General features: G+C 45.1%; 2 protein-coding genes across 2 annotated transcripts in view; one reads left to right on the top strand and one right to left on the bottom strand.

The window, feature by feature from the left end:
* The window catches only part of LOC147106104 (structural maintenance of chromosomes protein 1B-like), a 172,432-nt gene extending 167,567 nt beyond the window's left edge, over positions 1-4,865 (bottom strand). Inside the window, exons 1-2 of the mRNA XM_086008868.1 lie at positions 4,645-4,865; positions 1,281-1,469 (exon numbers count right to left, since the gene is read on the bottom strand). Coding sequence (XP_085864994.1) covers positions 1,281-1,469; positions 4,645-4,753 — 298 coding nt within the window. The 5' untranslated portion in view covers positions 4,754-4,865. The remainder of the gene's footprint in view (positions 1-1,280; positions 1,470-4,644) is intronic.
* A 36-nt stretch (positions 4,866-4,901) lies between these two features.
* LOC147106103 (RIB43A-like with coiled-coils protein 2) overlaps positions 4,902-25,699 on the top strand; it is a 39,453-nt gene continuing 18,655 nt past the window's right edge. The window contains exons 1-3 of the mRNA XM_086008869.1: positions 4,902-5,384; positions 7,604-7,685; positions 22,325-22,669. Of these exons, the coding sequence (XP_085864995.1) occupies positions 5,268-5,384; positions 7,604-7,685; positions 22,325-22,669 (544 nt within the window). The 5' untranslated portion in view covers positions 4,902-5,267. The remainder of the gene's footprint in view (positions 5,385-7,603; positions 7,686-22,324; positions 22,670-25,699) is intronic.

The raw sequence follows: 25,699 nt of genomic DNA, 5'->3' as shown, positions 1-25,699 counted from the left end.
ATAATTAGTCATTTGGAATTAAAAGCTTTACTAATTAGAAACAGTCTTTAGCTGATAAATTCAGCAGTGGACAAGGAAGCTGTCTTTGTCAGCTCCAGCCTTGAAGAGGCATCTGCCTGAAAAACACGATAGAAAGACTCGCATTTATATAGTCTTTCACGACTTCAGGGCATCCCAAAGCGCTTTACAACCAATGATGTACTTTTGAAGTGTAGTCACTGTTGTAATATAGGAAACACGCAGCCAATTTGCAGCAAGGTCCCACAAACAGCAATGCGATAATGACCAGATAATCTGGGTTTTTTTTAGTGATGTTGGTTGAGGGATAAATATTGACCAAGAATTATCCTGTTCATCTTCGAAATAGCACCACCCAAGAAGGCAGATGGGGCCTCGGTTTAATGTCTATCCAAAAGGCGGCATCGGCAACAGTGCAGCACCAACTGTCAGCCTAGATGTTGTGCTCCAGTCTCTGGAGTGGAACTTGAACTCACAACCTTCTGACCCAGAGGTGAGAGTGCTACCAGGGCCATGGCTCTATAGACCTGGAGAATTAAGACAGGTCACCAAGCAGGACAGTTATGATCTATGTGCTGCAAGGCCAGGACATTGTTGAATGATCAATGTGGATTAGGTAATGTAGAAACATGTGTATTCCTATGTAGCAGGGTGGAAAAAAGGTTTAAAAAGTGAGTGTTAGAATAGATACTTTTCAATTCATTTAAGGTCTTGCCACCAAGAACCGCGAGCAAGAACTATAACATGTTTTATTCACAAGTTATCGCCGCAAGTATATTGATAAAGTGTATGTGGAGTTATTGCCAATAATAATCATCACTGTATGCTCAATTTCTATAATTTCAATAATGGTCTTTGAACCCTATTATTTTGAGGAGTAACATAAACTTAAGAACACCCATCCTCTAATACTGTTTTGATGTGTATTGCTTTTACTTTTAATTTATTTTCTTCCATTTGTGTTGACTTTCTGGAGCATGCATTTACATGCCAAAGATAATAACAAGGAGCCCTGTCCACAAATTATCACCATATAGCTGATTACTAGGAGAAGCATGATGACCCAAAGGGGTTGGCTTTTCAAAAACGTTTAACTGCAACTGATTCAATGATATCACCAGGTCTGATTACTGAAGCACAATTCTCAACTAAAAGGTGCACTAAATAGTGATTAAACTATAACTGATACAATGACAGTAATGTGAAAACCTTACAACCAGAACAGCAACACCGCCCACCCCCCCCCCCCCCCCCCACATTACCGATAATGGCTCTGGTAAATCTTAGCTCCTCTCCATTTTCTTTTTCATACACCATGGTGACCCTTGCTGTAGGTGACACAGGATGCCCTATATGAGCACCATGAATCAGATCCTTGATGTGCTTCACTCTGAGGTTAGCAGTTCTCTCGCCCATCACAAAACTGATAGCATCCATTACATTGGATTTCCCTGTTGGTGAAAGCAAAAAAACTATCCTGTAAATTCTAAAAATATTCACCTGTAAAAAAGACATATTACAGCACAAAAGCAATACTCCTTAGGGTCATACCTAATACCATTATTTTTACATTTTTAAATGTAAACACAACTGTGACACCAGGCAAATCAATACCCATCAATTATCTTTGTCCAGTCTCTTCCCACCTACATCCGCGACTCTTCGGATGCCCTCCGCCACTTAACAGTTTCCTGGCCCCAACCGCCTCCTTTTCACTATGGACGTACAATCCCTCTACACCTCCATCCCCCACCAGGATGGCCTGAGGGCGCTCCACTTCTTCCTTGAACAGAGGCCCAACCAGTCCCCATCCACCACCACCCTCCTCCACCTGGCTGAACTTGTTCTGACATTGAACAACTTCTCATTTGACTCCACTCATTTCCTCCAAATCAAAGGTGTTGCTATGGGTACCCGCATGGGTCCCAGCTATGCCTGCCTTTTCGTGGGATATGTGGAACACTCTTTGTTCCAGTCCTACTCAGGTCCCCTCCCACATCTCTTTTCCGGTACATTGATGACTGTATCGGTGCCGTCTCCTGCTCTCGCCCTCAACTAGAAAATTTCATTCACTTTGCTTCCAATTTCCACCCTTCCCTCACCTTCACATGGTCCATCTCTTCCCTTCCTCGACTTCTCCGTCTCCATCTCTGGGGATAGGTTATTGACAAACATTCACTACAAGCCCACTGACTCCCACAGCTACCTGGACTACACTTCCTCCCACCCCGCCTCCTGTAAGGACTATTCCATTCTCCCAGTTTCTCCGTCTCCGCCTCATCTGCTCTGACGATGCCACCTTCCATACCAGTGCTTCCGACATGTCTTCCTTTTTCCTCAACCGAGGATTCCCTTCTACAGTGGTTGACACGGCCCTCGACCGTGCCCATTCTATCTCCCGCACTTCTGCCCTCACCCCTGCCCCTCCCTCCCGGAACCACGATGGAGTTCCCCTTGTCCTCACCTTTCACCCCACCAGCCTCCACATTCAACAGATCATCCTCCGCCATTTCCACCACCTCCAGCGTGATCCCATCACCAAACGCATCTTCCCCATACCTCCCCTTTCAGCATTCCGTTGGGGCCGCTCTCTCCGAGACACCCTACTCCACTCCTCTACCACCCCCAAGCACCCCTTCCCCCGGCACCTTCCCGTGCAAGCACAGGAAATGCAACACATGCCCTTATACCTCCCCCCTCCCCACTGTCCAGGGCACCAAACACCCCTTCCAGGTGAAACAGCGATTTACTTGTACTTCTTGCAAGTTAGTATACTGTATTCGCTGCTCACAATGTGGTCTCCCCTACACTGGGGAGACCAAACGCAGATTGGGTGACCGCTTTGCGGAACACCTCTGTTCAGTCCGTAAGGGGGACCCCGAGGTCCCGGTGGCCTGTCACTTTAATTCACCGCCCCATTCCCACTCAGACCTCACCGTCCTCTTGCATTGTTCCACGGAAGCTCAACGTAAGCTCGAGGAACAGCACCTCATCTTTCGATTAGGCACTCTACAGCCCTCTGGGCTCAACATAGAGTTTAACAATTTCAGGTAATAACCTCGGCCCCTATCACTATATATATTTTCTTTTTTTAATCCACACTTTCATCTGAGCTTTTTTCTTCCCTCCCACATGGCAGCAGTCCTTCATTCTGACAGGGCCATTCACACTTCATCCAGAGCCATCCTTTGTTTCTTGAATATCTCTTAATGTCTCTCAATCTCTCCTGCTTTCTATCCTGTCGCTGACCTTCTTCCCTTTTGTTCTTTCATCCCCTCCTCCTTTTCCCAGCCCCTACTTGCTTTAAATTCTATCCCCCTTCCTGGTTTTTTCCCCAGTTCTGACGAAGCGTCTTCGACCTGAAACGTTAACTCTGTTTCTCTCTCCATGGATGCTGCCTGGCCTGCTGAGTTTTTCCAGCGTTTTCTGTTGTTATTTCGGATTTCCAGCATCCGCAGTATTTTGCTATCGTATAATCTAAATGGTACTATTTTGAAGGGGTGCAAGGGCAGAGGGACCTGGTGGGTGCATATTCACAAATCTTTGAAGGTGGCTACACAAGTTAAGATATTAAGCGTTTGGGATACTTGGCTTTGTAAATGGGACATTCAATACAAAAACAAGGAAGTCATGCTAAAAATCTCTGGTTAGGCCTCAGCTGGAATATTGTGTACAATTAGGGTCGCCACATTTTAGGAAGTATGTCAAGGCCTTGGAGAGGGTATGGAGGTGGTTTACTGGGATGATGCCAGGGCTGAGGGACTTCAGTTATGTGGAGAAAATGGAAAATTTGGGATTGTTCTCCTTAAAGAGATGGTTAAGGGGAGACCTAATAGAGTTATTCAAAATTATATGGGGTTTTGATAAAGCAAGTAGGGAGAAATTGTTTCCTCTGCAAGTGGGTCAGTAACCAGAGGTCATCAATTTAAAATAATTGGCAAAAGAACTAGAGGGGAAGTGAAGAGAGATTTTTTATCCCAGAAGGTTATGATGATCTGGAACACACTACCTGAAAGGGTGGTGGAATCAGATTTCATAGGAACTTTTAAAAAGTAATCGGACATGTACTTGAAAAGGACTAATTTGCAGGGTTATGGGGGGGGGGGGGGCGGGGAGCCTAGGGTGTGGGACTAAATTCGACAGCTTTTTTCAAAAAGGAGCCGAATTGCCTCTTACGATTCTACTGACCCAGACTGGCTGGTCGCGCAACACCGTCTTGGCCTCGCACACCCGCCTGTCTCATGTATTGAATTAATGTCACATCAAATGGAAACAGGGGAGACCATTACGAGATTCACAAAGTGCCCCCAATTTCAGCCACTTTAGTCGAAAAGACACTGATCATGAAGTAAATTCTCTCAGCACGGAGAATCTTCTAAAATGCTGAGCCCCCGCCAATTCTGCTCTCCGGCCCCGCCGCTGCTGATACCTGGAGATTTTAACCCTCGAAGAGACGGTTCTGTCTCTCCCCGAGGGGCTGGCACTGTGCGGTGACGGGAATTACTCGGATAAATCAGGCGGCGAGTGTGACCGGCAAGGGACGAGCTATCTTCGGGGTTGTGTCGGTAGATCGAAGCGCGGTACTCCCCGACAAGGCAGCCGGCCTCGGGCGACGCCGTTCATTACCTGATCCATTCGGGCCGATGATGCAGTTAAACCGCATGAACGGCCCGATCAGCTGCCGGCCCCGCCACGACTTGAAGTTTTCGACTTCAATTAACTGCAAGGTGCCCATTCCGAAAGCCTGGCGGTTGGACGGTGATTGTTATTGTTATTATTATATATATATGTTATTTTGTTAGAAATTGCAACTCCCTTTCTGTCAAAAGGCACGGCCGTTCTCGAGCGACGGACTCCTTCAAACGGCGCCAACCTCGCGACCAAAACGCCCAACTTCTGGTCAGGAATAAGCGCGGGAGCAGCTATCGCGAGAACTCGAGATGTTCAACGGCAATGTGACCAGAGATGTGGTGTCGCGAGAATTCCCAAGATCTCGTGTCGGTACTCTGGTCGCCTAGCAACTGTTTTATTTATCGACATGCTGCGGTTAGGAAAATACACCTGAACTTGCGTGCGCGCCCTGGACTTGGGGAGGCAAGGGTAAAATAGACAAGATCTCCTCGACTAATAAAGTTACCTGTCACTGGTGTGTTTGCTTTTAAAGATCGTTCCTTCTTGTTGAATTATAAATTTAAACCGTAGTTTGTCCGCTTTAAGTTTCTGAGAATAAACAAAACCGACTCTGAAAGATGCACAAACTAGATGGACTGGTTGATTTGAAAGCGGCTGCCATTATAGCGGGAAGAAGAGACTTGGAATTGCAGAGGCAGAACCGGATTTTTAATACCAGACTCAGAACAATTGGGGTAAGTGTGGAATGTTTAGCATTTTTCCTATATATCATACACTATAATTTTATCGTGGATTATAATCCGGAGTTCATACTGATACGTGACTTGTTACAAGAATTACATAGAAACATAGAAGATAGGAGCAGGAGTAGGCCATTCGGCCCCTTGAGCCTGTTCCACCATTTAATGAGATCATGGCTGATCATCCAAATTCAGTATCCTGTCCCTGCTTTCTCCACATATCCCTTGATCCCTTTAGCCTTAAGAAATATATCTAACTCCTTCTTGAATATATTTAATGAATTGGCCTCAACTGCCTTGTGCGGTAGAGAATTCCACAGGTTCACCACTCTCTGGATGAAGAAATTCCTCCTCATCTCAGTCCTAAATGGCTTACCCCTTATCCTTAGACTGTGACCCCTGGTTCTGGACTCCCCCGCCATCGGGAACATCCTTCCTGTATCTAGTCTGTCTAGTCCTGTTAGAATTTTATAAGTTTCAATGAGATCTCCTCTCATTCTTCTAAACTCTAGCGAATATAAGCCCAATCGACCCAATCTCTCCTCATACGTCATTCCTGCCATCCCAGGTATCAGTCTGGTGAATCTTCGCTGCACATCCTTCCTCAGATAAGGTGACCAAAACTGCACACAATACTCAAGGTGTGGTATCATCAAGGCCCTGTACAACTGCAGCAAGACATCCTTGCTCCTGTACTCAAATCCTCTCGCTATGAAGGCCAACATACCATTTGCCTTCTTAACCGCCTGCTGCACCTGCATGCTTACCTTCAGCGACTGGTGCACAAGGACACCCAGGTCTCGTTGCACTTCCCCTTTTCCCAATCTATTGCCATTCAGATAATAATCTGCCTTCCTGTTTTTGCCACCGAAGTGGATAACCTCGCATTTATCCACATTATACTGCATTTGCCATGCATCTGCCCAATCACCCAACCTGTCCAAATCATACTGGAGTTTCTCTGCATCCTCCTCACACCACACACGCCCACCTAGCTTTGTGTCGTCTGCAAACTTGGAGATATTACATCTAGTTCACTCGTCTAGATCATTTATATATATTGTGAATAGCTGGGGTCCTAGCACCGATCCCTGTGGTACCCCACTAGTCACTGCTTGCCACTCGGAAAAAGACCCGTTTATTCCAACTCTTTGCTTCCTGTCTGCCAACCAGTTCTCTATCCAAGACAGTACCTTACCCCCAATCCCGTGTGCTTTAACTTTGCATGCTAATCTCTTATGCGGGACCTTATCGAAAGCCTTCTGAAAGTCCAAATACACCACATCCACTGGTTCTCCCTTACCTATTCTACCAGTTACATCCTCAAAAAATTCCAGTAGATTAGTCATGCATGATTTACCTTTTGTAAATCCATGTTGACTTTGTCCGATCCTGTCGCTGTTTTCCAAGTGCTCTGCTATTACATCTTTTATAATGGACTCTAGCATTTTCCCCACTACCGATGTCAGACTTACTGGTCTATAATTCCCCGTTTTCTCTCTACCACCTTTTTTAAATAGTGGGGTTACATTAGCTACCCTCCAATCCATGGGAACTGTAATTCTGGAATTACATTAGGAAGTGAGGTGAATACATAACTTACTTGGAGATGGTGATATAAAGATTAAAGAAAACATAATCTGCTACTTAGTTTGCCAACAACAATAACAACTTGCATTTATATAGCTAATTAATTCAGTACTAATTAATGTTTGAATGTAAAAAAAGTGCTTCCATCTCAAAATATTTGAAACATAGTCTACCCTCAGCATATTTAGAGAATTAAAAATGTTCCTGGATCCTGACTAAATGTGCTGTAAATACTGCATAACCAATGTAACTATTAAAACATGTTTTATGCTTGTACATCAGGCATTCTGAAAGTAGAAGAGGCATTTAATAGACTGTGGAAAGTACTTTTGATTATACTGTATCATGTTTTAGGTTAAAATCTTACACAAAAATTAATAAATCCTATTAAAAACAGATCACACAAAGAACGTTTCTCTTTTGGCTCTGATTTGGATTGTTTTTTGGGCTTTACCACCAGTAAATTATAAATGTAAACAGTGCCTTTGATTACATATATTTAAGTATTACTTTATAGTGAACATTATTCCAGATGTGCAGAGTGGATGTGAACCGTAGACAAGCAGACTGAAAGGAATTTGTAAAAATATTTTTTAAATGTATACTAATCTGTTTTTTATAAGGTTGATCAACGGGCATTGGATGGCCAAATCAACGATAGGAAGATACAGGAAGAGACAGAAGCTAGAAAACATGTAGCCTTTGGTAAGTTCTAATGACTCCTGATGTATGGCAAAATGATTTAGGGCATTGAGTAAGCTAATGATTAAAATGCTACCTCTTCCTCCTCCTGTCAAGTGTCCATTCAGGTACATGCAAGTGTCTGGCCATGAGATAAAATACAGAAATGATCTTCTCTTTGATAGCTGCTGACAGTCAAAAGTAAAACAGAAATCATCTCTCAAACCCAATTCTCAAAGGAGATGAGTCCAGATAAAATATCCAACGTATGGTTGGCATCAGTTTATTTGAACCTAAGAAAGATTCTTCTTTTAATGTTAGCCTCCAATCTCTCCCCTCCATCCTACTTCTCTGCCACAAACATTTCTGTTGTTGTCTTAGTTTATCAATACTACTATGGCAATTCCTGCTTTCAGTTTTCGTCTCTTGCTTCTTCTAAATTCCAAATATGTCATCCTACATGCTCAGCCATCCTGCATTTCCACTCTGTTGAAATCAAGACTCTTTCCACTGTCTCCTACTCTAATACATTGTTTCACATGCTCTCAGAACTATGGTGCTCTTTACTCCAAAATAACAACAGAAAATGCTGGAAAAACTCAGCAGGTCAGGCAACATCCGTGGAGAGAAATTTGAGTTGACGTTTCGGGTCGAACCCTTCTTCAAAACTGGAAAGAAAAGAAAATAGATCGAAGGCAGGGCTGCGATCGGACAAAAGAAGTAAAAGAAACAAAAGTAGTAAAAGAGACAATAAAAGGTATTCGAAGCTAGACGAGATGGTAATAGGCTGAGATTAGGTGTGAAGTGTACTGGCAGGGCAAGAGATAGCTGCCAGGTGTGAGAGAGAAACAAAAGGAAAGGGGGGGGGGGGAAAGGAGTGGAAAAATTACAAGAAAAAATGTAATAGGGGCCGAGGTTATGATCTGAAATTGTTGAACTCGATATTGAGTCCGGAAGGCTGCAGAGTGCCTGATCGGAAGATGAGGTGCTGTTCCTCGAGTTTACGTTGAGCTTCCGTGGAACAATACAAGAGGCCAAGGACGGTAAGGTCCGAGTGGGAATGGAGCGGTGAATTCAAATGACAGGCGACCGGAAGCTCGGGGTCACCCTTATGGACTGAACGGAGGTGTTCCGCAGAGCGGTCACTCAATCTGCGTTTGGTCTCCCCAATGTAGAGGAGACTGCATCGTGAGCAGCAAATACAGTATACTAGATTGCGAGAAGTACAAGTAAATCGCTGTTTCACCTGGAAGGGGTGTTTGGGGCCCTGGACAGTGGGAAGGGGGGAGGTATAGGGGCAGGTGTTACATCTCCTCCGCTTGCATGGGAAGGTGCCAGGCGAAGGGGAAGGGCTGTTTGGGGTGATAGAGGAGTGGACTAGGGTGTCTCGGAGGGAGCGGTCCCTACGGAATGCTGAAAGGGGAGGGGAGGGGAAGATACGTTTGGTGGTGGGATCACTTTGGAGGTAGCGGAAATGCCGGAGGATGATCCGTTGAATGTGGAGGCTGGTGGGGTGAAAGGTGAGGACAAGGGGAACCCTATCGTGGTTCCGGGAGGGAGGGGCAGGGGTGAGGGCAGAAGTGCGGGAGATAGAACTGACACGGTCGAGGGCAGTGTCAACCACGGTAGAGGGGAATCCTCGGTTGCGGAAAAAGGAAGACATGTCTGAAGCACTGGTGTGGAAGGTGGCATCGTCAGAGCAGATACGGCGGAGACAGAGAAACTGGGAGAATGGAATAGAGTCCTTACAGGAGGCGGGGTGGGAGGAAGTGTAGTCCAGGTAGCTGTGGGAGTCAGTGGGCTTGTAGTGAATATTGGTCGATAACCTATCCCCAGAGATGGAGACGGAGAAGTCGAGGAAGGGAAGGGAAGAGTCAGAGATGGACCATGTGAAGGTGAGGGAAGGGTGGAAATTGGAGGCAAAGTGAATGAAATTGTCAAGTTCGGGGCGAGAGCAGGAAATGACACCGATGCAGTCATCAATGTATCGGAAAAAGAGGTGAGGGAGGGGACCCGAGTAGGACTGGAACAAAGATTGTTCCACATAGCCCATGAAAAGGCAGGCATAGCTAGGACCCATGTGGGTACCCATGGCAACACCTTTGATTTGGAGGAAATGAGTGGAGTTAAAGGAGAAGTTGTTCAATGTGAGAACAAGTTCAGCCAGGCAGAGGAGGGTGGTGGTGGATGGGGACTGGTCGGGCCTCTGTTCAAGGAAGAAGCGGAGCGCCCTCAGGCCATCCTGGTGGGGGATGGAGGTGTAGAGGGATTGTACGTCCATTGTGAAAAGGAAGCGGTTGGGGCCAGGAAACTGGAAACTGTTAAAGTGGCGGAGGGCATCCGAAGAGTCGCGGATGTAGGTGGGAAGAGACTGGACAAGGGGAGAAAAGATAGAGTCAAGATAGGAAGAGATAAGTTCCGTGGGGCAAGAACAAGCTGAAACGATGGGTCTACCAGGGCAGTCCTGTTTGTGGATCTTGGGAAGGAGGTAGAAGCGGGCTGTGCGGGGTTGGGGAACTATGAGGTTGGTGGCAGCGGGGGGGAAGATCTCCAGAGGAGATGAGGTCAGTGACAGTCTTGGAAACGGTGGTTTGATGTTCGGTAGTGGGGTCATGGTCCAGGTGGAGGTAGGAGGAGGTGTCGGAGAGTTGGTGTTCAGCTTCCGCTAGGTAGAGGTCAGTACGCCAAACAACAACAGCACCACCCTTGTCAGCGAGTTTAATGACAATGTCAGGGTTGGATCTAAGAGAATGGAGTGCTGCGAGTTCAGAGGGAGGTAGGTTGGAGTGAGTGAGGGAGCAGAGAAATGGAGACGGCCGATGTCACGGTGGCAGTTAGCGATGAAAAGATCTAGAGAGGGTAAGAGACCGGGGGGGGCGGTCCAGGTAGAACGGGAATTCTGCAAGCGGGAGAAAGGGTCAGTTGTGCGGGGGGATGACTCCTGGCCAGAGAAGTGGGCACGGAGACGAAGGCGGCGGAAAAAGAGCTCAACATCGTGCCGAGCTCGAAATTCATTGAGGCGGGGGCGTAAGGGGATGAAGCTCAGGCCTTTGCTGAGGAATGATCGTTCGGGGTCAGAGAGTGGAAGGTCAGAGGGGATAGTGAAAATGTGGCAGGGGGTGAGATTGGGAGAAGGGGGGTCAGAGGAAAGTGAAGGGGAAGAAGGTTCCGGAGGGGCGTTGGTGTCCAAGAGTTGATGAAGCTTGCGATCCTTGACATTGGAAAGGAAGGAAAAAAGTTTTTTGTTGAAGCGTCGGATGAGTCGAAGGATGAAATGGAACTGTGGACCCGGACAGCTCTTGTATTGTTCCACGGAAGCTCAACGTAAACTCGAGGAACAGCACCTCATCTTCCGATTAGGCACTCTGCAGCCTTCTGGACTCAATATCGAGTTCAACAATTTCAGATCATAACCTCAGCCCCTATTACATTTTTCTTGTAATTTTTCCACTCCTTTTTCTCCCCCCCTTTCCTTTTGTTTCTCTCTCACACCTGGCAGCTATCTCTTGCCCTGCCAGTACACTTCACACCTAATCTCAGCCTATTACCATCTCGTCTAGCTTCGAATACCTTTTATTGTCTCTTTTACTGCTTTTGTTTCTTTTACTTCTTTTGTCCGATCGCAGCCCTGCCTTCGATCTATTTTATTTTCTTTCCAGTTCTGAAGAAGGGTTCGACCCGAAACGTCAACTCAAATTTCTCTCCACGGATGTTGCCTGACCTGCTGAGTTTTTCCAGCATTTTCTGTTGTTATTTCGGATTTCCAACATCTGCAGTATTTTGCTATCGTGCTCTTTAATCCCCCTGTTTCCCTTCCTCATACGCTGTATAGGCATTAAAAATTAAGCTTGGCATCACCTAAATGTTACTACTTGATCTGCCCTACTCTTCAACCTTAGTAGGCTCCTACATTACAGACCTTCACCCTTCACTTAGGTGTTTCAATTAAAGAAAAAGTAATGAGAAAGGTCATTCAGGTCATAACAATTTCACTTGTTGAATCTCACATCCTTACATACTTTTACCCCACAAAATGCTTCACATCAAATAAAATTGTTTGGTGCATGCATCATTATCATCAAACCCATTATGGTCTGACTGCTGACATCAGGGTTTATTACATCTCATGCAATTTTTTCAAGGATAAGGGAGCCTATAACGTGAGGGAGAGCTGCAACAGGTGACCGTCCCCCAAATCTTCAAGCTGTTGCTCTGTGAGGAAGAGGCTTTTTAAATCCTGGGTTAGGAGGGCATAGAGTATGTCATAGAGAGGGAAGTAGGATCTAAAAGGGCATTTTCAAGCTGCAGGTTCATGTTGAACCTCATAGAATCATAAAATAGTACAGAACAAAAGGAGGCCATTCGGCCCATCGACTTTACGCCAGCTCTTTCGAAGAGCAATCCAGTTAGTCTCACTCCCCTGCTCTTTCCCCATATCCCTGCAATTTTTTCTCCTTCAAGTATTTATCCAATTCCCTTTTGAAGGCTGCTATTGAATTTAAACCCACCACCCTCTCAGGCAGTGCATTCCAAATCCTAACCAGTGTTTTCCTCATGTCGCCTCTGGTTCTTTTGTCTATCACCTTAAATCTGTGACCTCTCTTTATCAACTCTTCAGCAATTGGAAACAGTTTCTCTTCATTTACTCTATCTAAATGCTTCATGATTTTAAACACCTCTTGGCCTTCTCTGCTCTAAGGAGAACAAGCTTCTCCAGTCTATCCATGTAACTGTGATCCCTCATCCCTGGAACCATTCTAGTAAATCTCTTCTATGCAGCACGGTGGCATAGTGGTTAGCACTGTTGCCTCACAGCGCCAGGGACCCGGGTTCAAATCCGGCCTCGGGTGACTGTCTGTGTGGAGTTTGCACATTCTCCCCGTGTTTGCGTGGGTTTCCTCCGGGTGCTCCGGTTTCCTCCCACAGTCCAAAGATGTGCGGGTTAGGTTGATTGGCTATGATAAATTGACCCTTAGTGTTAGGGGGATTAAATACATGGCGTTATGGAGATAGGGTGGGATATGTGTTGGTGTAGGGGTTACGGGGATCGGGTGGGATATGTGTCGGTGCAGGCTCGACGGGCCGAAATGGCCTCTATCTGCACTGTGGGGTTTCTGTGATTCTGTGATACCCTCTCCAAAGCCTTCATGTCCTTCCAGGATTGGTCACAATACTCCAGCTAGAGCCAAACTAGTGTTTTATATAGGTTGAGCATAACTTCCAGGCGTTTGTACTCTGTGCCTCTATTTAATAAGCTCAGGATTCCATATGCTTTATTAACAGCTTTGTTAACCTGTCCTGCCACCTTCAAAGATTTGTACACAAACACCCCAGGTCTCTCTGTTCTTGCACCCCTTTTAAAATTGTACCATTTAGCTTGTATTATGTCTCCTCATTCTTCCTCCCAAAATGTATCACCTCACACTTTTCGGCATTGAATTTCAACTGTCACATGTCCACCCATTCCACCAGCCTATGCTGTCTTGAAGTCTATTACAATCTTCCTCACTATTTACTACACTTCCAAGTTTTGTGTCATCTGCAAATTTCAAAATTGTGCCCTATACCCCCAAGTTCAAGTGATGAATATATCTCTGCCCTTAACACAATCACTGTCCCATTTAATATTGCGGTGTGGCGGTTCCACCGGGTGTCCCTTACACATATAATGTATATAATTCACTTTAACCTAACTGTATGTATATTACTTACCTGTTTGGGCCGTTGCCCCTTTAACTTACCTGTGGGGGCCGTTGCCCCTTTAAGACGCGCCCTAGCGCGCTGACGTCACGTCACGCATTACGTGACGTATGCGCGGCGGCCGCCGGCCCGACTCAGCCTTCCATGACGGCCGCCGGCACAGCCCGGCCTACTGCGACTTCGGCCGCATCGGCCGGCAGACATGAGCGACGCGATCCCCCGCGGCAAGCGCCGGCTCAGCTCGGCCTCCAGCTCCTGCTCCCGCAGTCGCGACTTCGGCCTCAACGGCCAGCTTCCGCACCGGGTGAACGCGCCAACGTATCGGCGCGGGTCACGTGACCGCCCCAAGCGCAGGCCAATGCGCTAACATCATGACGCGGTCACGTGACACCCGAAGAGCGGGAAAACGCGACTGAGTGTGATGACGTCATCATGCTCTCCCGAGGACTACGGACTCAGTCCTCGTGGAGCCCCCGTCAGAGAAAGACCTACCTCGCATTGCTCCTGTGTAAAGCCAGCTTACCTACTGTATTTCGTCAGTTCCAGTTAATAAACAACTTAGTAATTATTCATCTGAAGTCAAACTAAATTATTTAGTAGGCATTCGTCCCTAGAGGTCAACACGAATACCTACAGCGGTAGTTAAAGTCGCCTATTATCACAACTCTATAGTTTATGCACATCTCAGTAATTTCTTTGCAAATCCGCTCCTCTATCTCCTTCCCACCACTATTTGATAGCCTATAAAATACACCAAGTAGTGTAATAGCTCCTCTATTATTTCTGAACTCCAACCAAATAGATTTTGTGTTCGACCCCTCAAGGACATTCCCTCTCTCTAGCACTGTATAATTTTCCTTAATCGAAACTGCTATCCCTCCTTTTTTTCTTCCCTATCTTTCCTGAATACTTGTACCCAGGAATATTAAGCATCCAATCCTCCCCTTTTTGAGCCAGGTCTCAGTTATCGTCACCACATCATATTCCCACGTGGCTATTTGCACCTGCCGTTCACCAACCTTATTAACCACATTTTGTGCATTTACACATATGCACTCCAAACCTAACTTAGTCCTCTTTGTATTTTCTATGATCTCACCTAATTCTGCTTCTCTTCTTTCTTATCCCACTTTAATGGACAGAAAACCATGGATGGATGAGTTTTGATGGGTCAAATGGCCTTCCTTATCTGTGTGCGTCATGTGAATAATATTGTTACACCACATCTAAACTTTGAAGTGTCTTGTACTAAATCTCAATGCAAGGACAAGGAAAAGTTTACAAAACCCCAGGTTTAGCTGCTTCCTATTGCGGCCATTAGTTCCAATCAATCACACTTCCTATGGAGATTGAAATCTGATTCATTGCTATTTGTCCCATTGATGAATTTTGAACATTGTGCCTAATTTGTGACAGTATAGGTAATCATAAAGGCCTAAAATTTCTCAGAGTTGCATGCAGCAGTTGCAATGGAGGGACAGGGTCAGCTTTTTAGATGAAGTGACAAGTCATCATGGTCCAATGACTCTCTAATTCTTCCACCTGGATCCTGTATTTGGAACTCCCCACACAAGCCTTACTCACATCCGACCCTTTACAACTCCATCTGTTCTTGTGACCGGGTCCTTGCAGCACTTCCCCTCTCTATTACATCAGCTGTTTTCTGCCACCTGGGAGATGTCCTTCACATGTTCGCCTTCACCTAATGCTGTTAATCTTGTTGCAGGAAAAACTTGCTCACAATACCTGAAAAAGGCAGCAAAATATCAGACATCAGCGATCCAATGCCATACAAAAAGCAGGCAGTGGAGCTGCTGGGATTGTATTCCACCTTGGCTGTAGACATGGCGAGGTTTTCAGCTCCATGTGAATGGTTGCAAAGCAGTACCTGCACTTGCTTCAGTACTTTAAAGAACCCAGCTGGCAGAATATTCCAGACCTCTCTCTATCTCATCAGTGTCTCTGGATGCTCTGCAAACCCATTCTTCACTCATTTCCTCTTCTGCAGATCTAACACGACAACTCGGGGGTGGGGGTTGGGAGCAAATGAGGAGGAAACAATTTAGTTGTTGGTTGATTATGGTGATGAAGAGGAAGATGATAAAGAACCTGGTCCATCTGCCTCTGGTCACCCGAGATCAAGTTGATTCCTTTCATCACTATCCCACTCACCAACTCAGACTCTCAGATGGGGGATCAAGATAGTGGGATGGGGAATTTGCACTGTGTAATTCGCAGAGCATGAGGAAGCCAAAAAGCTGAAACTCTGATCTCATAGGACCTGCTATGAAAAATAGGATGTTCAAATAGGACATTGCTGCAGGAGGTCTTCAGGGTAGTGTCCTAGGCCCAACCATCTTCATCTGCTTCATCAATGACATTCCCTCCATCATAAGGTCAAAAGTGGGGATGTTCGCTGATGATTGCACAGTGTTCAGTTCCATTCACAACTCCTCAGATAATGAAGCAGTTCATGCCCGCATACAGCAAGACCTGGAGACATTCAGGCTTGGGCTGATAAGTGGCATTCGTGCCACACAAGCGCCAGGCAATGACCATCTCCAAGAGAAAGTCTAACCACTGCCCTTTGACATTCAATGGCATTACCATCGCCGAATCCCTCACCATCAATATCCTGGGGGTCACCATTGACCAGAAACTTAACTGGACCAGCCACATAAATACTGTGGCTACAAGAGCAGGTGAGAGGCTTGGTATTCTGCAGTGAGTGTCTCACCTCCTGACTCCACAAAGCATTTCCACCATCTACAAGGCACAAGTCAGGAGTTTGATGGAATACTCTCCACTTGCCTGGATAAGTGCAGCTCCAACAACACTCAAGAAGCTCGACACCATCCAGGACAAAGCAGCCCGCTTGATTGGCACCCCATCCACCACCTTAAACATTCACTTCCTTCAGCACCGGCGCATCGTGTCTGCAGTGTGTACCATCTACAAGATGTACTGCAGCAAATCACCAAGGCTTCTTCGGCAGCACCTCCCAGAATCATGACCTCTACCAAATAGAAGGACATGGTCAGCAGGTTCATGGGTACACAAGTTCCCCTCCAAGTCACACACCATCCTGACTTGGAAATATATCGCCGTTGCTTCATCATCGCAGGGTCAAAATCCTGGAACTCCCTCCCTAGCAGCGCTGTGGGAGTACCTTCACCACACGGACTGCAGCAGTTCAAGAAGGCGGCTCATCACCACCTTCTCGAGGGCAATTAGTGATGGGCAATAAATGCTGGTCCTACCTGCTGGTCCTGCCAGTGACGCCCACATAGCACAGGTCATCCACTGCGGCCTTTGTGAATCAAAGACTGTGAAGGTACAGCTGGAATGCAAAGATAACCCCTGGCTTCTCTTTTCTACCGCTGATCATCTTCTTAAACTCCTCTCCCCTGTCTCCTCCACCCTCACCTCCAGCAACAAGTGTGAGGAGTTCATGGACTTCTTTGTTTCTAAGATTGAGACCATCTGATCTCCTGCATCTGCCACTTCCCTTCCTTCCCCTCGCCCACCGAGCCAAATTTCCTCTAAGGTTCCCACCTGCCCTAGCCCTGAACTTGAATCTTTCTCCAGTTTCTCTCCGATCTCCCCTCATGGCCTCTCTGCGCTCATCTTGTCCATGAGACCCACTTCCTGCTCCCTCGACCCTATTCTCACCAAACTGCTGACAACCAACTTCCTTTTCTGGCTCCCATGTTAGCTGACATTGTTAACAGTTCTTTCTCCTCAGGTACTGTCCCTCTTGCCTTCAAATCTGCCGTTATCACACCCCTCCTAAAAAAAAAAACCCTTGATCCCTCCATCCTTGCAAACTACTGGCCCATCCCCAACCTCCCTTTCCTCTCCAAAGTCCTTGAACGTGCTGTCGCCTCCCAAATCCATGCTTATCTTTCCCGGAACTCCATATTTGAATCCCTCCAATCAGGTTTCCGCCCCACCACTTTACAAAAACGACTCCTTTGTGATTGTGACAGAGGTAAACTATCCCTCCTCGTCCTTCTTGACTTGTCTGCAACCTTTGACATGGTTGACCACTCCATCCTCCTCCAACGCCATCTAACATTGGCCCCCTCCTAGTTCTCATCTACGTGCTGCCCGTTGGCAACATCATCTGAAAACACAGCATCAGTTTCCACATGTACGCTGATGACACCCAGCTCTACCTCACCACCACTTCTCTCGACCCCTTCACGGTCTCTAAATTGTCAGACTGTTTGTCCGTCAAGCAGAAATTTCCTCCAACTAAATATTGGGAAGATCAAAGCCATTGTCTTCGATCCCCGCCACAAACTCCGCTCCCTAGCCACTGACTCCATCCCTCTCCTTAGCATCTGTCTGAGCTGAACCAGACTGTTCACAACCTTGGTGTAATGATCAATAACATGTCATTCTATAGTGGACACTAGGTGGAGCCATAGAGCTGTATATAGCTGTATGTATTAAGACTACACTACCCAGCTGTATGTAGATTAAGACTACATTACCCATGAGGCACTAGGCTACCCACAAGGCAGCAGTCAAGATGGAAGCCTCTACAGATACTGTACCTAGTCCACATGTGCTCAATAAAAGTGTCTAGCAAAAGCTAGCTGTGTTCATAATAAGAATGTCTATTTATTAATGAACGTAAGATGGTACCAGGGTGGTGAAGATCTGCTGAAAATTGTGAAAAGCGACATGGAGAATTTGAAGCCACCAGAGCGTTTGAAACTCACAGAAAAAATCGACTACAATTGGCAGACTTTTAAACAACAATTCGAACTCTACATTGCAGCCATCGGATTCGGTACGAAGCCAGACGCAAGGAAGATAGCGTTGCTGCTCACGGTTGCAGGCCCACAGGCGATAGAGGTATTTAATACATTTGTATTTAATCCAGCGGAGAACAGAGAAAAATTAGAAGATGTGCTAAAAAAATTTGATGCACATTGCTCTCCCAAAAAGAATGAGACGTATGAAAGATATATCTTCCGTTCTCGGACACAGCAACAAAATGAGACTTTTGATAGCTTTATAACTGATCTGAAACTGAAAGCACAGACATGTAATTTCTCTGAGCTGAAATCATCCATGATTCGTGACCAGATTGTGTTTGGTATTCATGATAAAAAAGTCAGGGAACGTCTGTTGAGAGAAACCGAACTAAATTTGGAAAATGCGGTGAAAATATGCCAAGCCTGCGAGCTAGCTCGAAAGCACGCGAAGACTTTCAGTGAAATCAATAATGATGCGATTGCAATGAGTGATAATGCTGTTGTCGGTGCTGTGTCCTACAAGGGGAAGAAACGTGGGCAGAACAGAAATGAAAAGCAATCGGAGGATGAAATTTTTAATTGTAAACGCTGTGGTTACAAACACCAGTTAAGACAATGCCCAGCGTTTGGAAAAATATGCACAAAGTGTAATGGAAAGAATCACTTTGCCAAACAATGCTTTTCAAAAGTAAAAACAACGAAAGGGCAACAAGTTAATGTGATTGAGGACACTGATTTAAGTGAGACATTTTTTGTAGGAATGGTGTCGTGATGATATCAAAAAAGATACAGAAAATGTGCAGCCCTCAGAAATGGACAATGCTGAACATAAAGTCAATGCAGTAAAAGTGGACAAATGGATGATCCCACTGCAGATAAATGGAGCATTAGTTACATTGAAACTGGACACTGGGGCAAAAGCAAACTTAATCAGTATGAGTGACATAAAAAATATGAAAGAAAAGCCCAAAATACAGAAAAAGTTAGTACTACTGAAGAGCTATAATGGACAGAAAATAGATAGCTTAGGTGTATGCAGACTTAAAGTGACAGTCAAAGACAAAGTGCATCATCTCATGTTTTCTGTTGTGGCTGAAAGACTTGATTCGATACTAGGTGACAAAGCTTGTGAAGACTTAGAACTGGTCAAGAGAGTCTACCGTATAAACTGTGCCATAAGCAGACCAGATGACTCAGGTGATGAAGCAGAGAGCCCATCAAGGATGAAAAGGCCAAAGGGTATCCATGTCTTCAAAAAGCCTAGTTTCTCCAAGAAGAAAGAAAAAGACTTTAAGGTCAAAGAGAAGCCAAAGGAAGAAAAGCACAAAGAGGAAAAACACAAGGAGAAAAAGTCCAAAGATATAACCGCAGCAGATGTTGTTAAGCAGTGGAAAGAGAAAAAGAAAAAGAAGAAGCCTGCACCAGAGCAGGAAGCAGTTCCGGTGGATACTCCTTCTTCCCTCAGGCCAATCTTTGGTGTTTCATTAGCCAAGGCTGCTGAGAGGACTATGCTGTATGATGGGATCCAGCTGCCAGCAGTTTTTCGAGAGTGCATTGACTACATTGAGAGTTATGGCATGAAGAGTGAAGGAAACACTGAAACCCTCTCCAAGCAAAGATCGCAAGGAGACCTCGATCTATACAAGAGCAGATTGATGACAATGCTGCAACTGCATCTTGTCATTCACCGCCAGAACAATCTCATGAAGACACATCAGACTTACCCGTGTTGAGAAGATCCACACGTGAAGTAAAAGAGCCTGATAGACTTAATGTAAAGCTTTGAAAATGTGTTGACTGTTTTGAAAATGTCTATGTTTATAGAGCACTAACAAAAGTGTTACTGATATTATCTTTATTGTTTTCTTGAAAGTTGATTGATATTGATTTTGTTAAGCCTCAAAGAAAGGGGGATGTAATGATCAATAACATGTCATTCTATAGTGGACACTAGGTGGAGCCGTAGAGCTGTGTAGAGCTGTATATAGCTGTATGTATTAAGACTACACTACCCAGCTGTATGTAGATTAAGACTACATTACCCATGAGGCACTAGGCTACCCACAAGGCAGCAGTCAAGATGGAAGCCTCTACAGATACTGTACCTAGTCCACATGTGCTCAATAAAAGTGTCTAGCAAAAGCTAGCTGTGTTCATAATAAGAATGTCTATTTATTAATGAACATAAGACTTGGTGCCATATTTGACCCTGAAATTAGTTTCTGACCATATATCCATGCCATAACCAAGACTGCCAGTTTCCACCTCCATAACATCGCCCGCCTCCGCCCTTGCCTCAGCTCATCTGCTGCTGAAACCCTCATCCATGCATTTGTTACCTCTAGACTTGACTATTCCAACGCACTCCTGGCTGGCCTCCCACATTCTATCCTATGTAAACTTGAGGTCATCCAAAACTCAGCTGCCCGTGCCTTAACTCGCACCAAGTCCAATTCACCCATCACCCCTGTCCTCGCTGACTTACACTGGCTCCCGGTTAAGCAACGCCTTGATTTTAAAGTTCTCATCCTTATTTTCGAATCCCTCCATGGCCTCGCCCCTCCCTATCTCTGTAATCTGCTTCAGCCCCACAACCCCTCGAGATATCTGCACTCCCCTAATTCTGCTCTCTTGAGCATCCCTGATTTTAATCGCTCAACCATTGGTGACCGTGCCTTCAACTGCCTAGGCCCTAAGCTCTGGAATTCCCTCCCTAAGCCTCTGCACCTTTCTACCTCTCTTTCCTCCCTTAAGAGGCTCCTTAAAACCTACCTCTTTGACCAAACTTTTGGTTATCTGCCCTAATTTCTCCTTATGTGGCTCAGTGTCAATTTTTTTTTGTCTTATACTACTCCTGTGAAGCGACTTGGGACGTTTTACTACATTATAGGTGCTATATAAATACAAGTTGTTGTTGTTATTCCTCATTCATTCCTCCATAAGACCTCCTGAGCCTATAGACTCAGTGGGAGTTAGCAATAGGTTGGTCTCATCCTTCTGCAGTGCTGCCCCACTCTCTTTTGCTCTCTTCTGATCTCCTCCAAGATTGCATACAGAGGAATTTCCAAAGGTGCTGCTCTGTAGTATTTCTTACTGTGGGTGGAGTTTAAAAATTTGCAGATTAAACAGAGTCCCTCACTCTGTCAGCTTTAAAGTCCACCTCTGTAGCTTCCATAGCAAAATTCAGGCAAACCTGAGATAATGGGTTAAAGTTGTCCAGACAGTAGGCGGCTTTAAATGCAGCACCTACCAGAATCTGCTGATTCCAACCTTATTTATCTGAGTGTAATGGGGGTTGAAACGATGGAAATTCGGATGTATGATGCCATCCCGTCATTTCCATAACATCTACATGTCTGTGCTGATGAAGGGCAGGCGGAGAAATCAGTCCCCGACCGCCACCCAAGTCGGAAATTATGTCTGGCGGAAAAGTGGGTGTAGCCTGGTGGGAATGGGTCCCAACCCAAATTTCGCACTGGTAATCAGTTTCCCCCCGCCCCCCCGCACTGTGATACTGTGATTATATCCCAATAACACCGAAAACTCTGAGAAATTTTGGAGCTAAAGTGTTCATAAAAGTATATCTAAAGTAAGTAGAGGGAGAGGAGTGGAGCAATAACATTGAACAAAGAGTTTCAATGGCACCAGCACTCCCACTAGTGCCTCACCAAGTAGTCCAGAAAGAAAGTTTCAATGGTTACTCAATCTATGGGTCATCACAGCCAATCTCCATCTGACCTCTGCTGATGTGCATGCTCCAGCAGAGCCACTGGCAGTAACCAGGTATAGCATCCCTCCCAAGCCCAGGGGCTTTGAGGCCAATTGTAGCACCCAACTGTCAATTGTAACTAATTTAGTACAAGCTTGTAATTGAACCTAAGTGCTTCCCAGTCTATATGGCTCAGAATATACAAATTGTAGTGGCAATATAGGCAAATAGTATAACCGGAACAATGGCAAAAGAAAAGCACTGAAATAAAAACTAATGGATTGTTTAGATGGTGCAGATATCAAATCACTGAATTTTAAAATATTTTAATTGTAGAATATATGTTTTTTTTATATATATGTATTGGCAAAAGGTGCCTTCTGTGTTTCTCCCTCCCGCCACCGCCACCGCCCCCCCTCCCCCCACCCCCCACAGACAAAAAAATGCATTTGATGTCACATTACTTCTCTCATGTTTTACTGCAGCTAATGATATGATTCGCCATGACCAAGCGATGTGCCTCCTGGATGAACGGCACAAACGCGACATGATGAACATAAACAAGGCAGTTTCTGGATTCCGTCTGTGCTACCAGAAGCCTGAAACACGTCGTGAGTTTGATCTGAATGATCCACAGGCCTTAAAAAAAGACGTCCCTGCCCGAATTTCTGACACTGACCCTCGCTGCACTGTATCTAGTATACAAAAGCTTCCTGGAGAAGACTTGCAACAGCAAGAACGAATTAGACGTCAGCAGGAACAAATCAGGGAATGGTCACTTGCACAGCAGAAAGACCTGAAGAATGCTTTGGAAGACCAGAAGTTTGCAAGTTAGTAGAATTACAAAGTAAAACTCAACCCCGTGATATGACTGCTGTGCAACAAATGAACAGTTGTGCAAGAGACTTTCTGTGGAGAAGTGCCTCTTGTCTGTTCTGTGGCCCACAGAACTGTACAGACTCCCAAGTTATGTCCCCAGTGTATTGCAGCACTAATATGTCACATTGTATTTAATAATTTACTTCCCACTCCCTTTTTTTAAGTATTATTTTCCTTCCCCTGCACTCCTTTTCCTTAAGTCCCAACTCACATACTGTACAGCCATTGATGAGAGTGGTCTGCACAGAGTGGTCTTACATGGAGTGCACTTCAACTGGTAAGTACGGGGTGAGTCTAGGTGAGTATTAGCTGTAAAAAGTGAAATTTAGTTGCAGGGAGCTGAGTCAGCACTCGTAACTTGGCTGTGGCTCCAAGGGTATAAAAGTAAACACTATCTGCTGACACACAGAGTGGTCTTAAACAGAGTGCACTTGAACAGAATGTTAAAGGTGGGAATTTGGAGAGAGTGGAAATTCAGAGCAGAGGGGGAAGGAGGTGCTGCTTTTTGCCTCCAGTACTTGTAGTGCTTTGTGTTACAGGTAAATATTAAATTTCATTTACCTATAACTTAAACTAGAGCTAGTAATTAGTTAAAATCTAAACTATAAGCTAAGTTAATTAAATACATAAACCTTAATTAATGAAATAATTTAAAACAAGGTTATATGGGGATGGAAGTGCAGGTGGTGTGCCGCAACTGCAGCATGTGGAGTTTGTGGAAAGCATCATGATCCCGGACGACCACATCTGCAGTAAGTGTCTGCATCTTAAGGAACTTCAGCTCAGAGTTGTTGAGCTGGAGTCCGAGGTGCAGACATTGCGGGGCACCAGGGAGGGGGAGAATTATCTGGACACTTTGATCCAGGAGGCAGTCACACCCATTAGGTTAGGTAGTGGTACAGGTCTGGTTAGTGGTCAGGGACAGGAGGATGTGACTGTAACTCAGGCAGGTAAGGGGACCCCAGGTGCAGTGCTTGGAAGAGCCTCAGCCTTTGCCCTTGTCCAACAGGTATGAGGTTCTTGCTGCCTGCTGTGGATGAGGGCAAAGTCTGCAGGGTGGATGAGCAAACTGACCATGGCACCGTGGTACAAGAGGCCATTCAAGTGGGGGGGGGAGTGAAAAGAGATGTTGTAGTGATAGGGGACAGTATAGTCGGGGGATTGATACTGTTCTCTGCAGCCGCGACTGGGAGTCCCGAAGGCTGTGTTAAGGATATTTCCTCGCGGCTGGAGAAGAATTTGGAGTGGGAGTGGGAGGATCCAATTGTCGTGGTCCACGTAGAAACCAATGACATAGGTAGAACTAGGAATGAGGTTCTGCTGAGAGAGTTTGAGGAGCTAGGGTCCAAATTAAAATGCAGTGGGGCAAGCAGATCAGAGAGTTAAATGCGTGGCTGAAAGAGTGATGTGGGAGGAAGGGGTTTTGATTCATGGGACATTGGCACCAGTACTGGGGAAAGAGGAAGCTGTTCCGTTGGGACGGGCTGCACTTAAACCGGGCTGGGTGAATCAAATAACTAGGACTGTAGATAGGGCTTTAAACTAAAAGGAGGGGGGGGTCAGGTATGGGGAATTATAGAAACCTACAGAGAAAAGTCAAGGCAATGGAGCAGTGTAGTGATTTGGGTAAAGATAAGCAGAATGTGGCAGGAAGGGACAGAGAGTTTAACAGTAATAGTGCATCAGTGAATAAGGTGAAAGCAGGGAATAAAGTTAAAATTAACGGCTCTTTATCTGAATGCACGAAGCATTCGTAACAAGGGATCTACAAGAAATGAAACCAGCCTAAATATAAACAAAGCAGGAAAGGAGAGCATAGGAAAGACTACACTAAGGGAGGACATAGATGGCCAGGGAATAAATAGAGTTATAGCATAGGAGTGTAAAAAGATGGTTAAAAATAAAGTGAGAAGAACTGCTATTAAAAATGAGTTAAACTGTCTGTACAGCAATGCACACAGTGTCCGTAATAAAACGAGAACTGGGGGCAATAATATGTTGCAAGGAACCAGATGTGGTAGGGATTACTGAGACATGGCTACAGAAAAATCAGGACTGGGAATTAAACATTGTAGGGTACAGCATATTTAGAAAAGATAGAGAGGGGAAAAAGGGGAGCTGGAGTAGCTGTACTTATTAGAGATAACATAATGGCAGTAGAAAAAAGTGCCGAAGCTATCAGTAAGACAGAAATAGAATCCACGTGGATAGATGTAAAAGATAATAAAGAATCAATCTCACTAATAGGGGTAGTTTACAGACCACTTAATTGCGGAAGGGAGGTGGAGGAAGAAATAGGGAAATGAGTAAAAAACATAGAATAATAATCATGGGGGATTTCAACTACCTCGATATTAATTGGACAGAATAGGTAGGTATAGGGGATAAAGGAATGGAGTTCCTACAATGTGTACAGGACTCCTTTCTAACCCAATATGTAAAAAGCACAACAAGGGAGGATTCACTATTAGATCTAGTAATGGGGAATGAACCAGAGCAGATAAGAGAAATAAAAGTAGGGGAACATCTAGGTAATAGTGACCATTAATATAGTACGCTTTAAGATAATAATTGAGAAGGACATAAGTATGACAAAGACCAGGGTAATGGATTGGAGAAAAGCCGATTTTATGGGGCTGAGAATAGAACTTGGGGAAATAAAATGGACAACAATATTGGCAAACAATAATGTAGAACAGCAATCAGAAACATTTAAAACAGTGTTCAACAGAGTCCAAGAAAAATATATTCCACTATAAAGCAAGAACAAACTAAACACTAATGAGACACCATGGATGAATAAAAACATAAGGGAAAAATTGAGGGTAAGAAACGAGGCAGACACTAAGTACATGGACAGCAGGGGAGAGCATGACAAGGGAGAATACAAAGAGATTAGGAGAAGTCAAAAGAATAATTAGGAAGGCAAAGAGGAACTATGAAATGAAATTATCAAGGGTAAAACAAAATAGTAAAATATT

Source organism: Somniosus microcephalus, chromosome 16 (assembly GCF_052327205.1).
Source record: "Somniosus microcephalus isolate GS21.2 chromosome 16, FLI_Smic_1.0, whole genome shotgun sequence".
NCBI lineage: Eukaryota > Metazoa > Chordata > Chondrichthyes > Squaliformes > Somniosidae > Somniosus > Somniosus microcephalus.
Note: the sequence above shows the minus strand (reverse complement) of the source record. Positions and strands in the feature narration are given on the sequence as shown.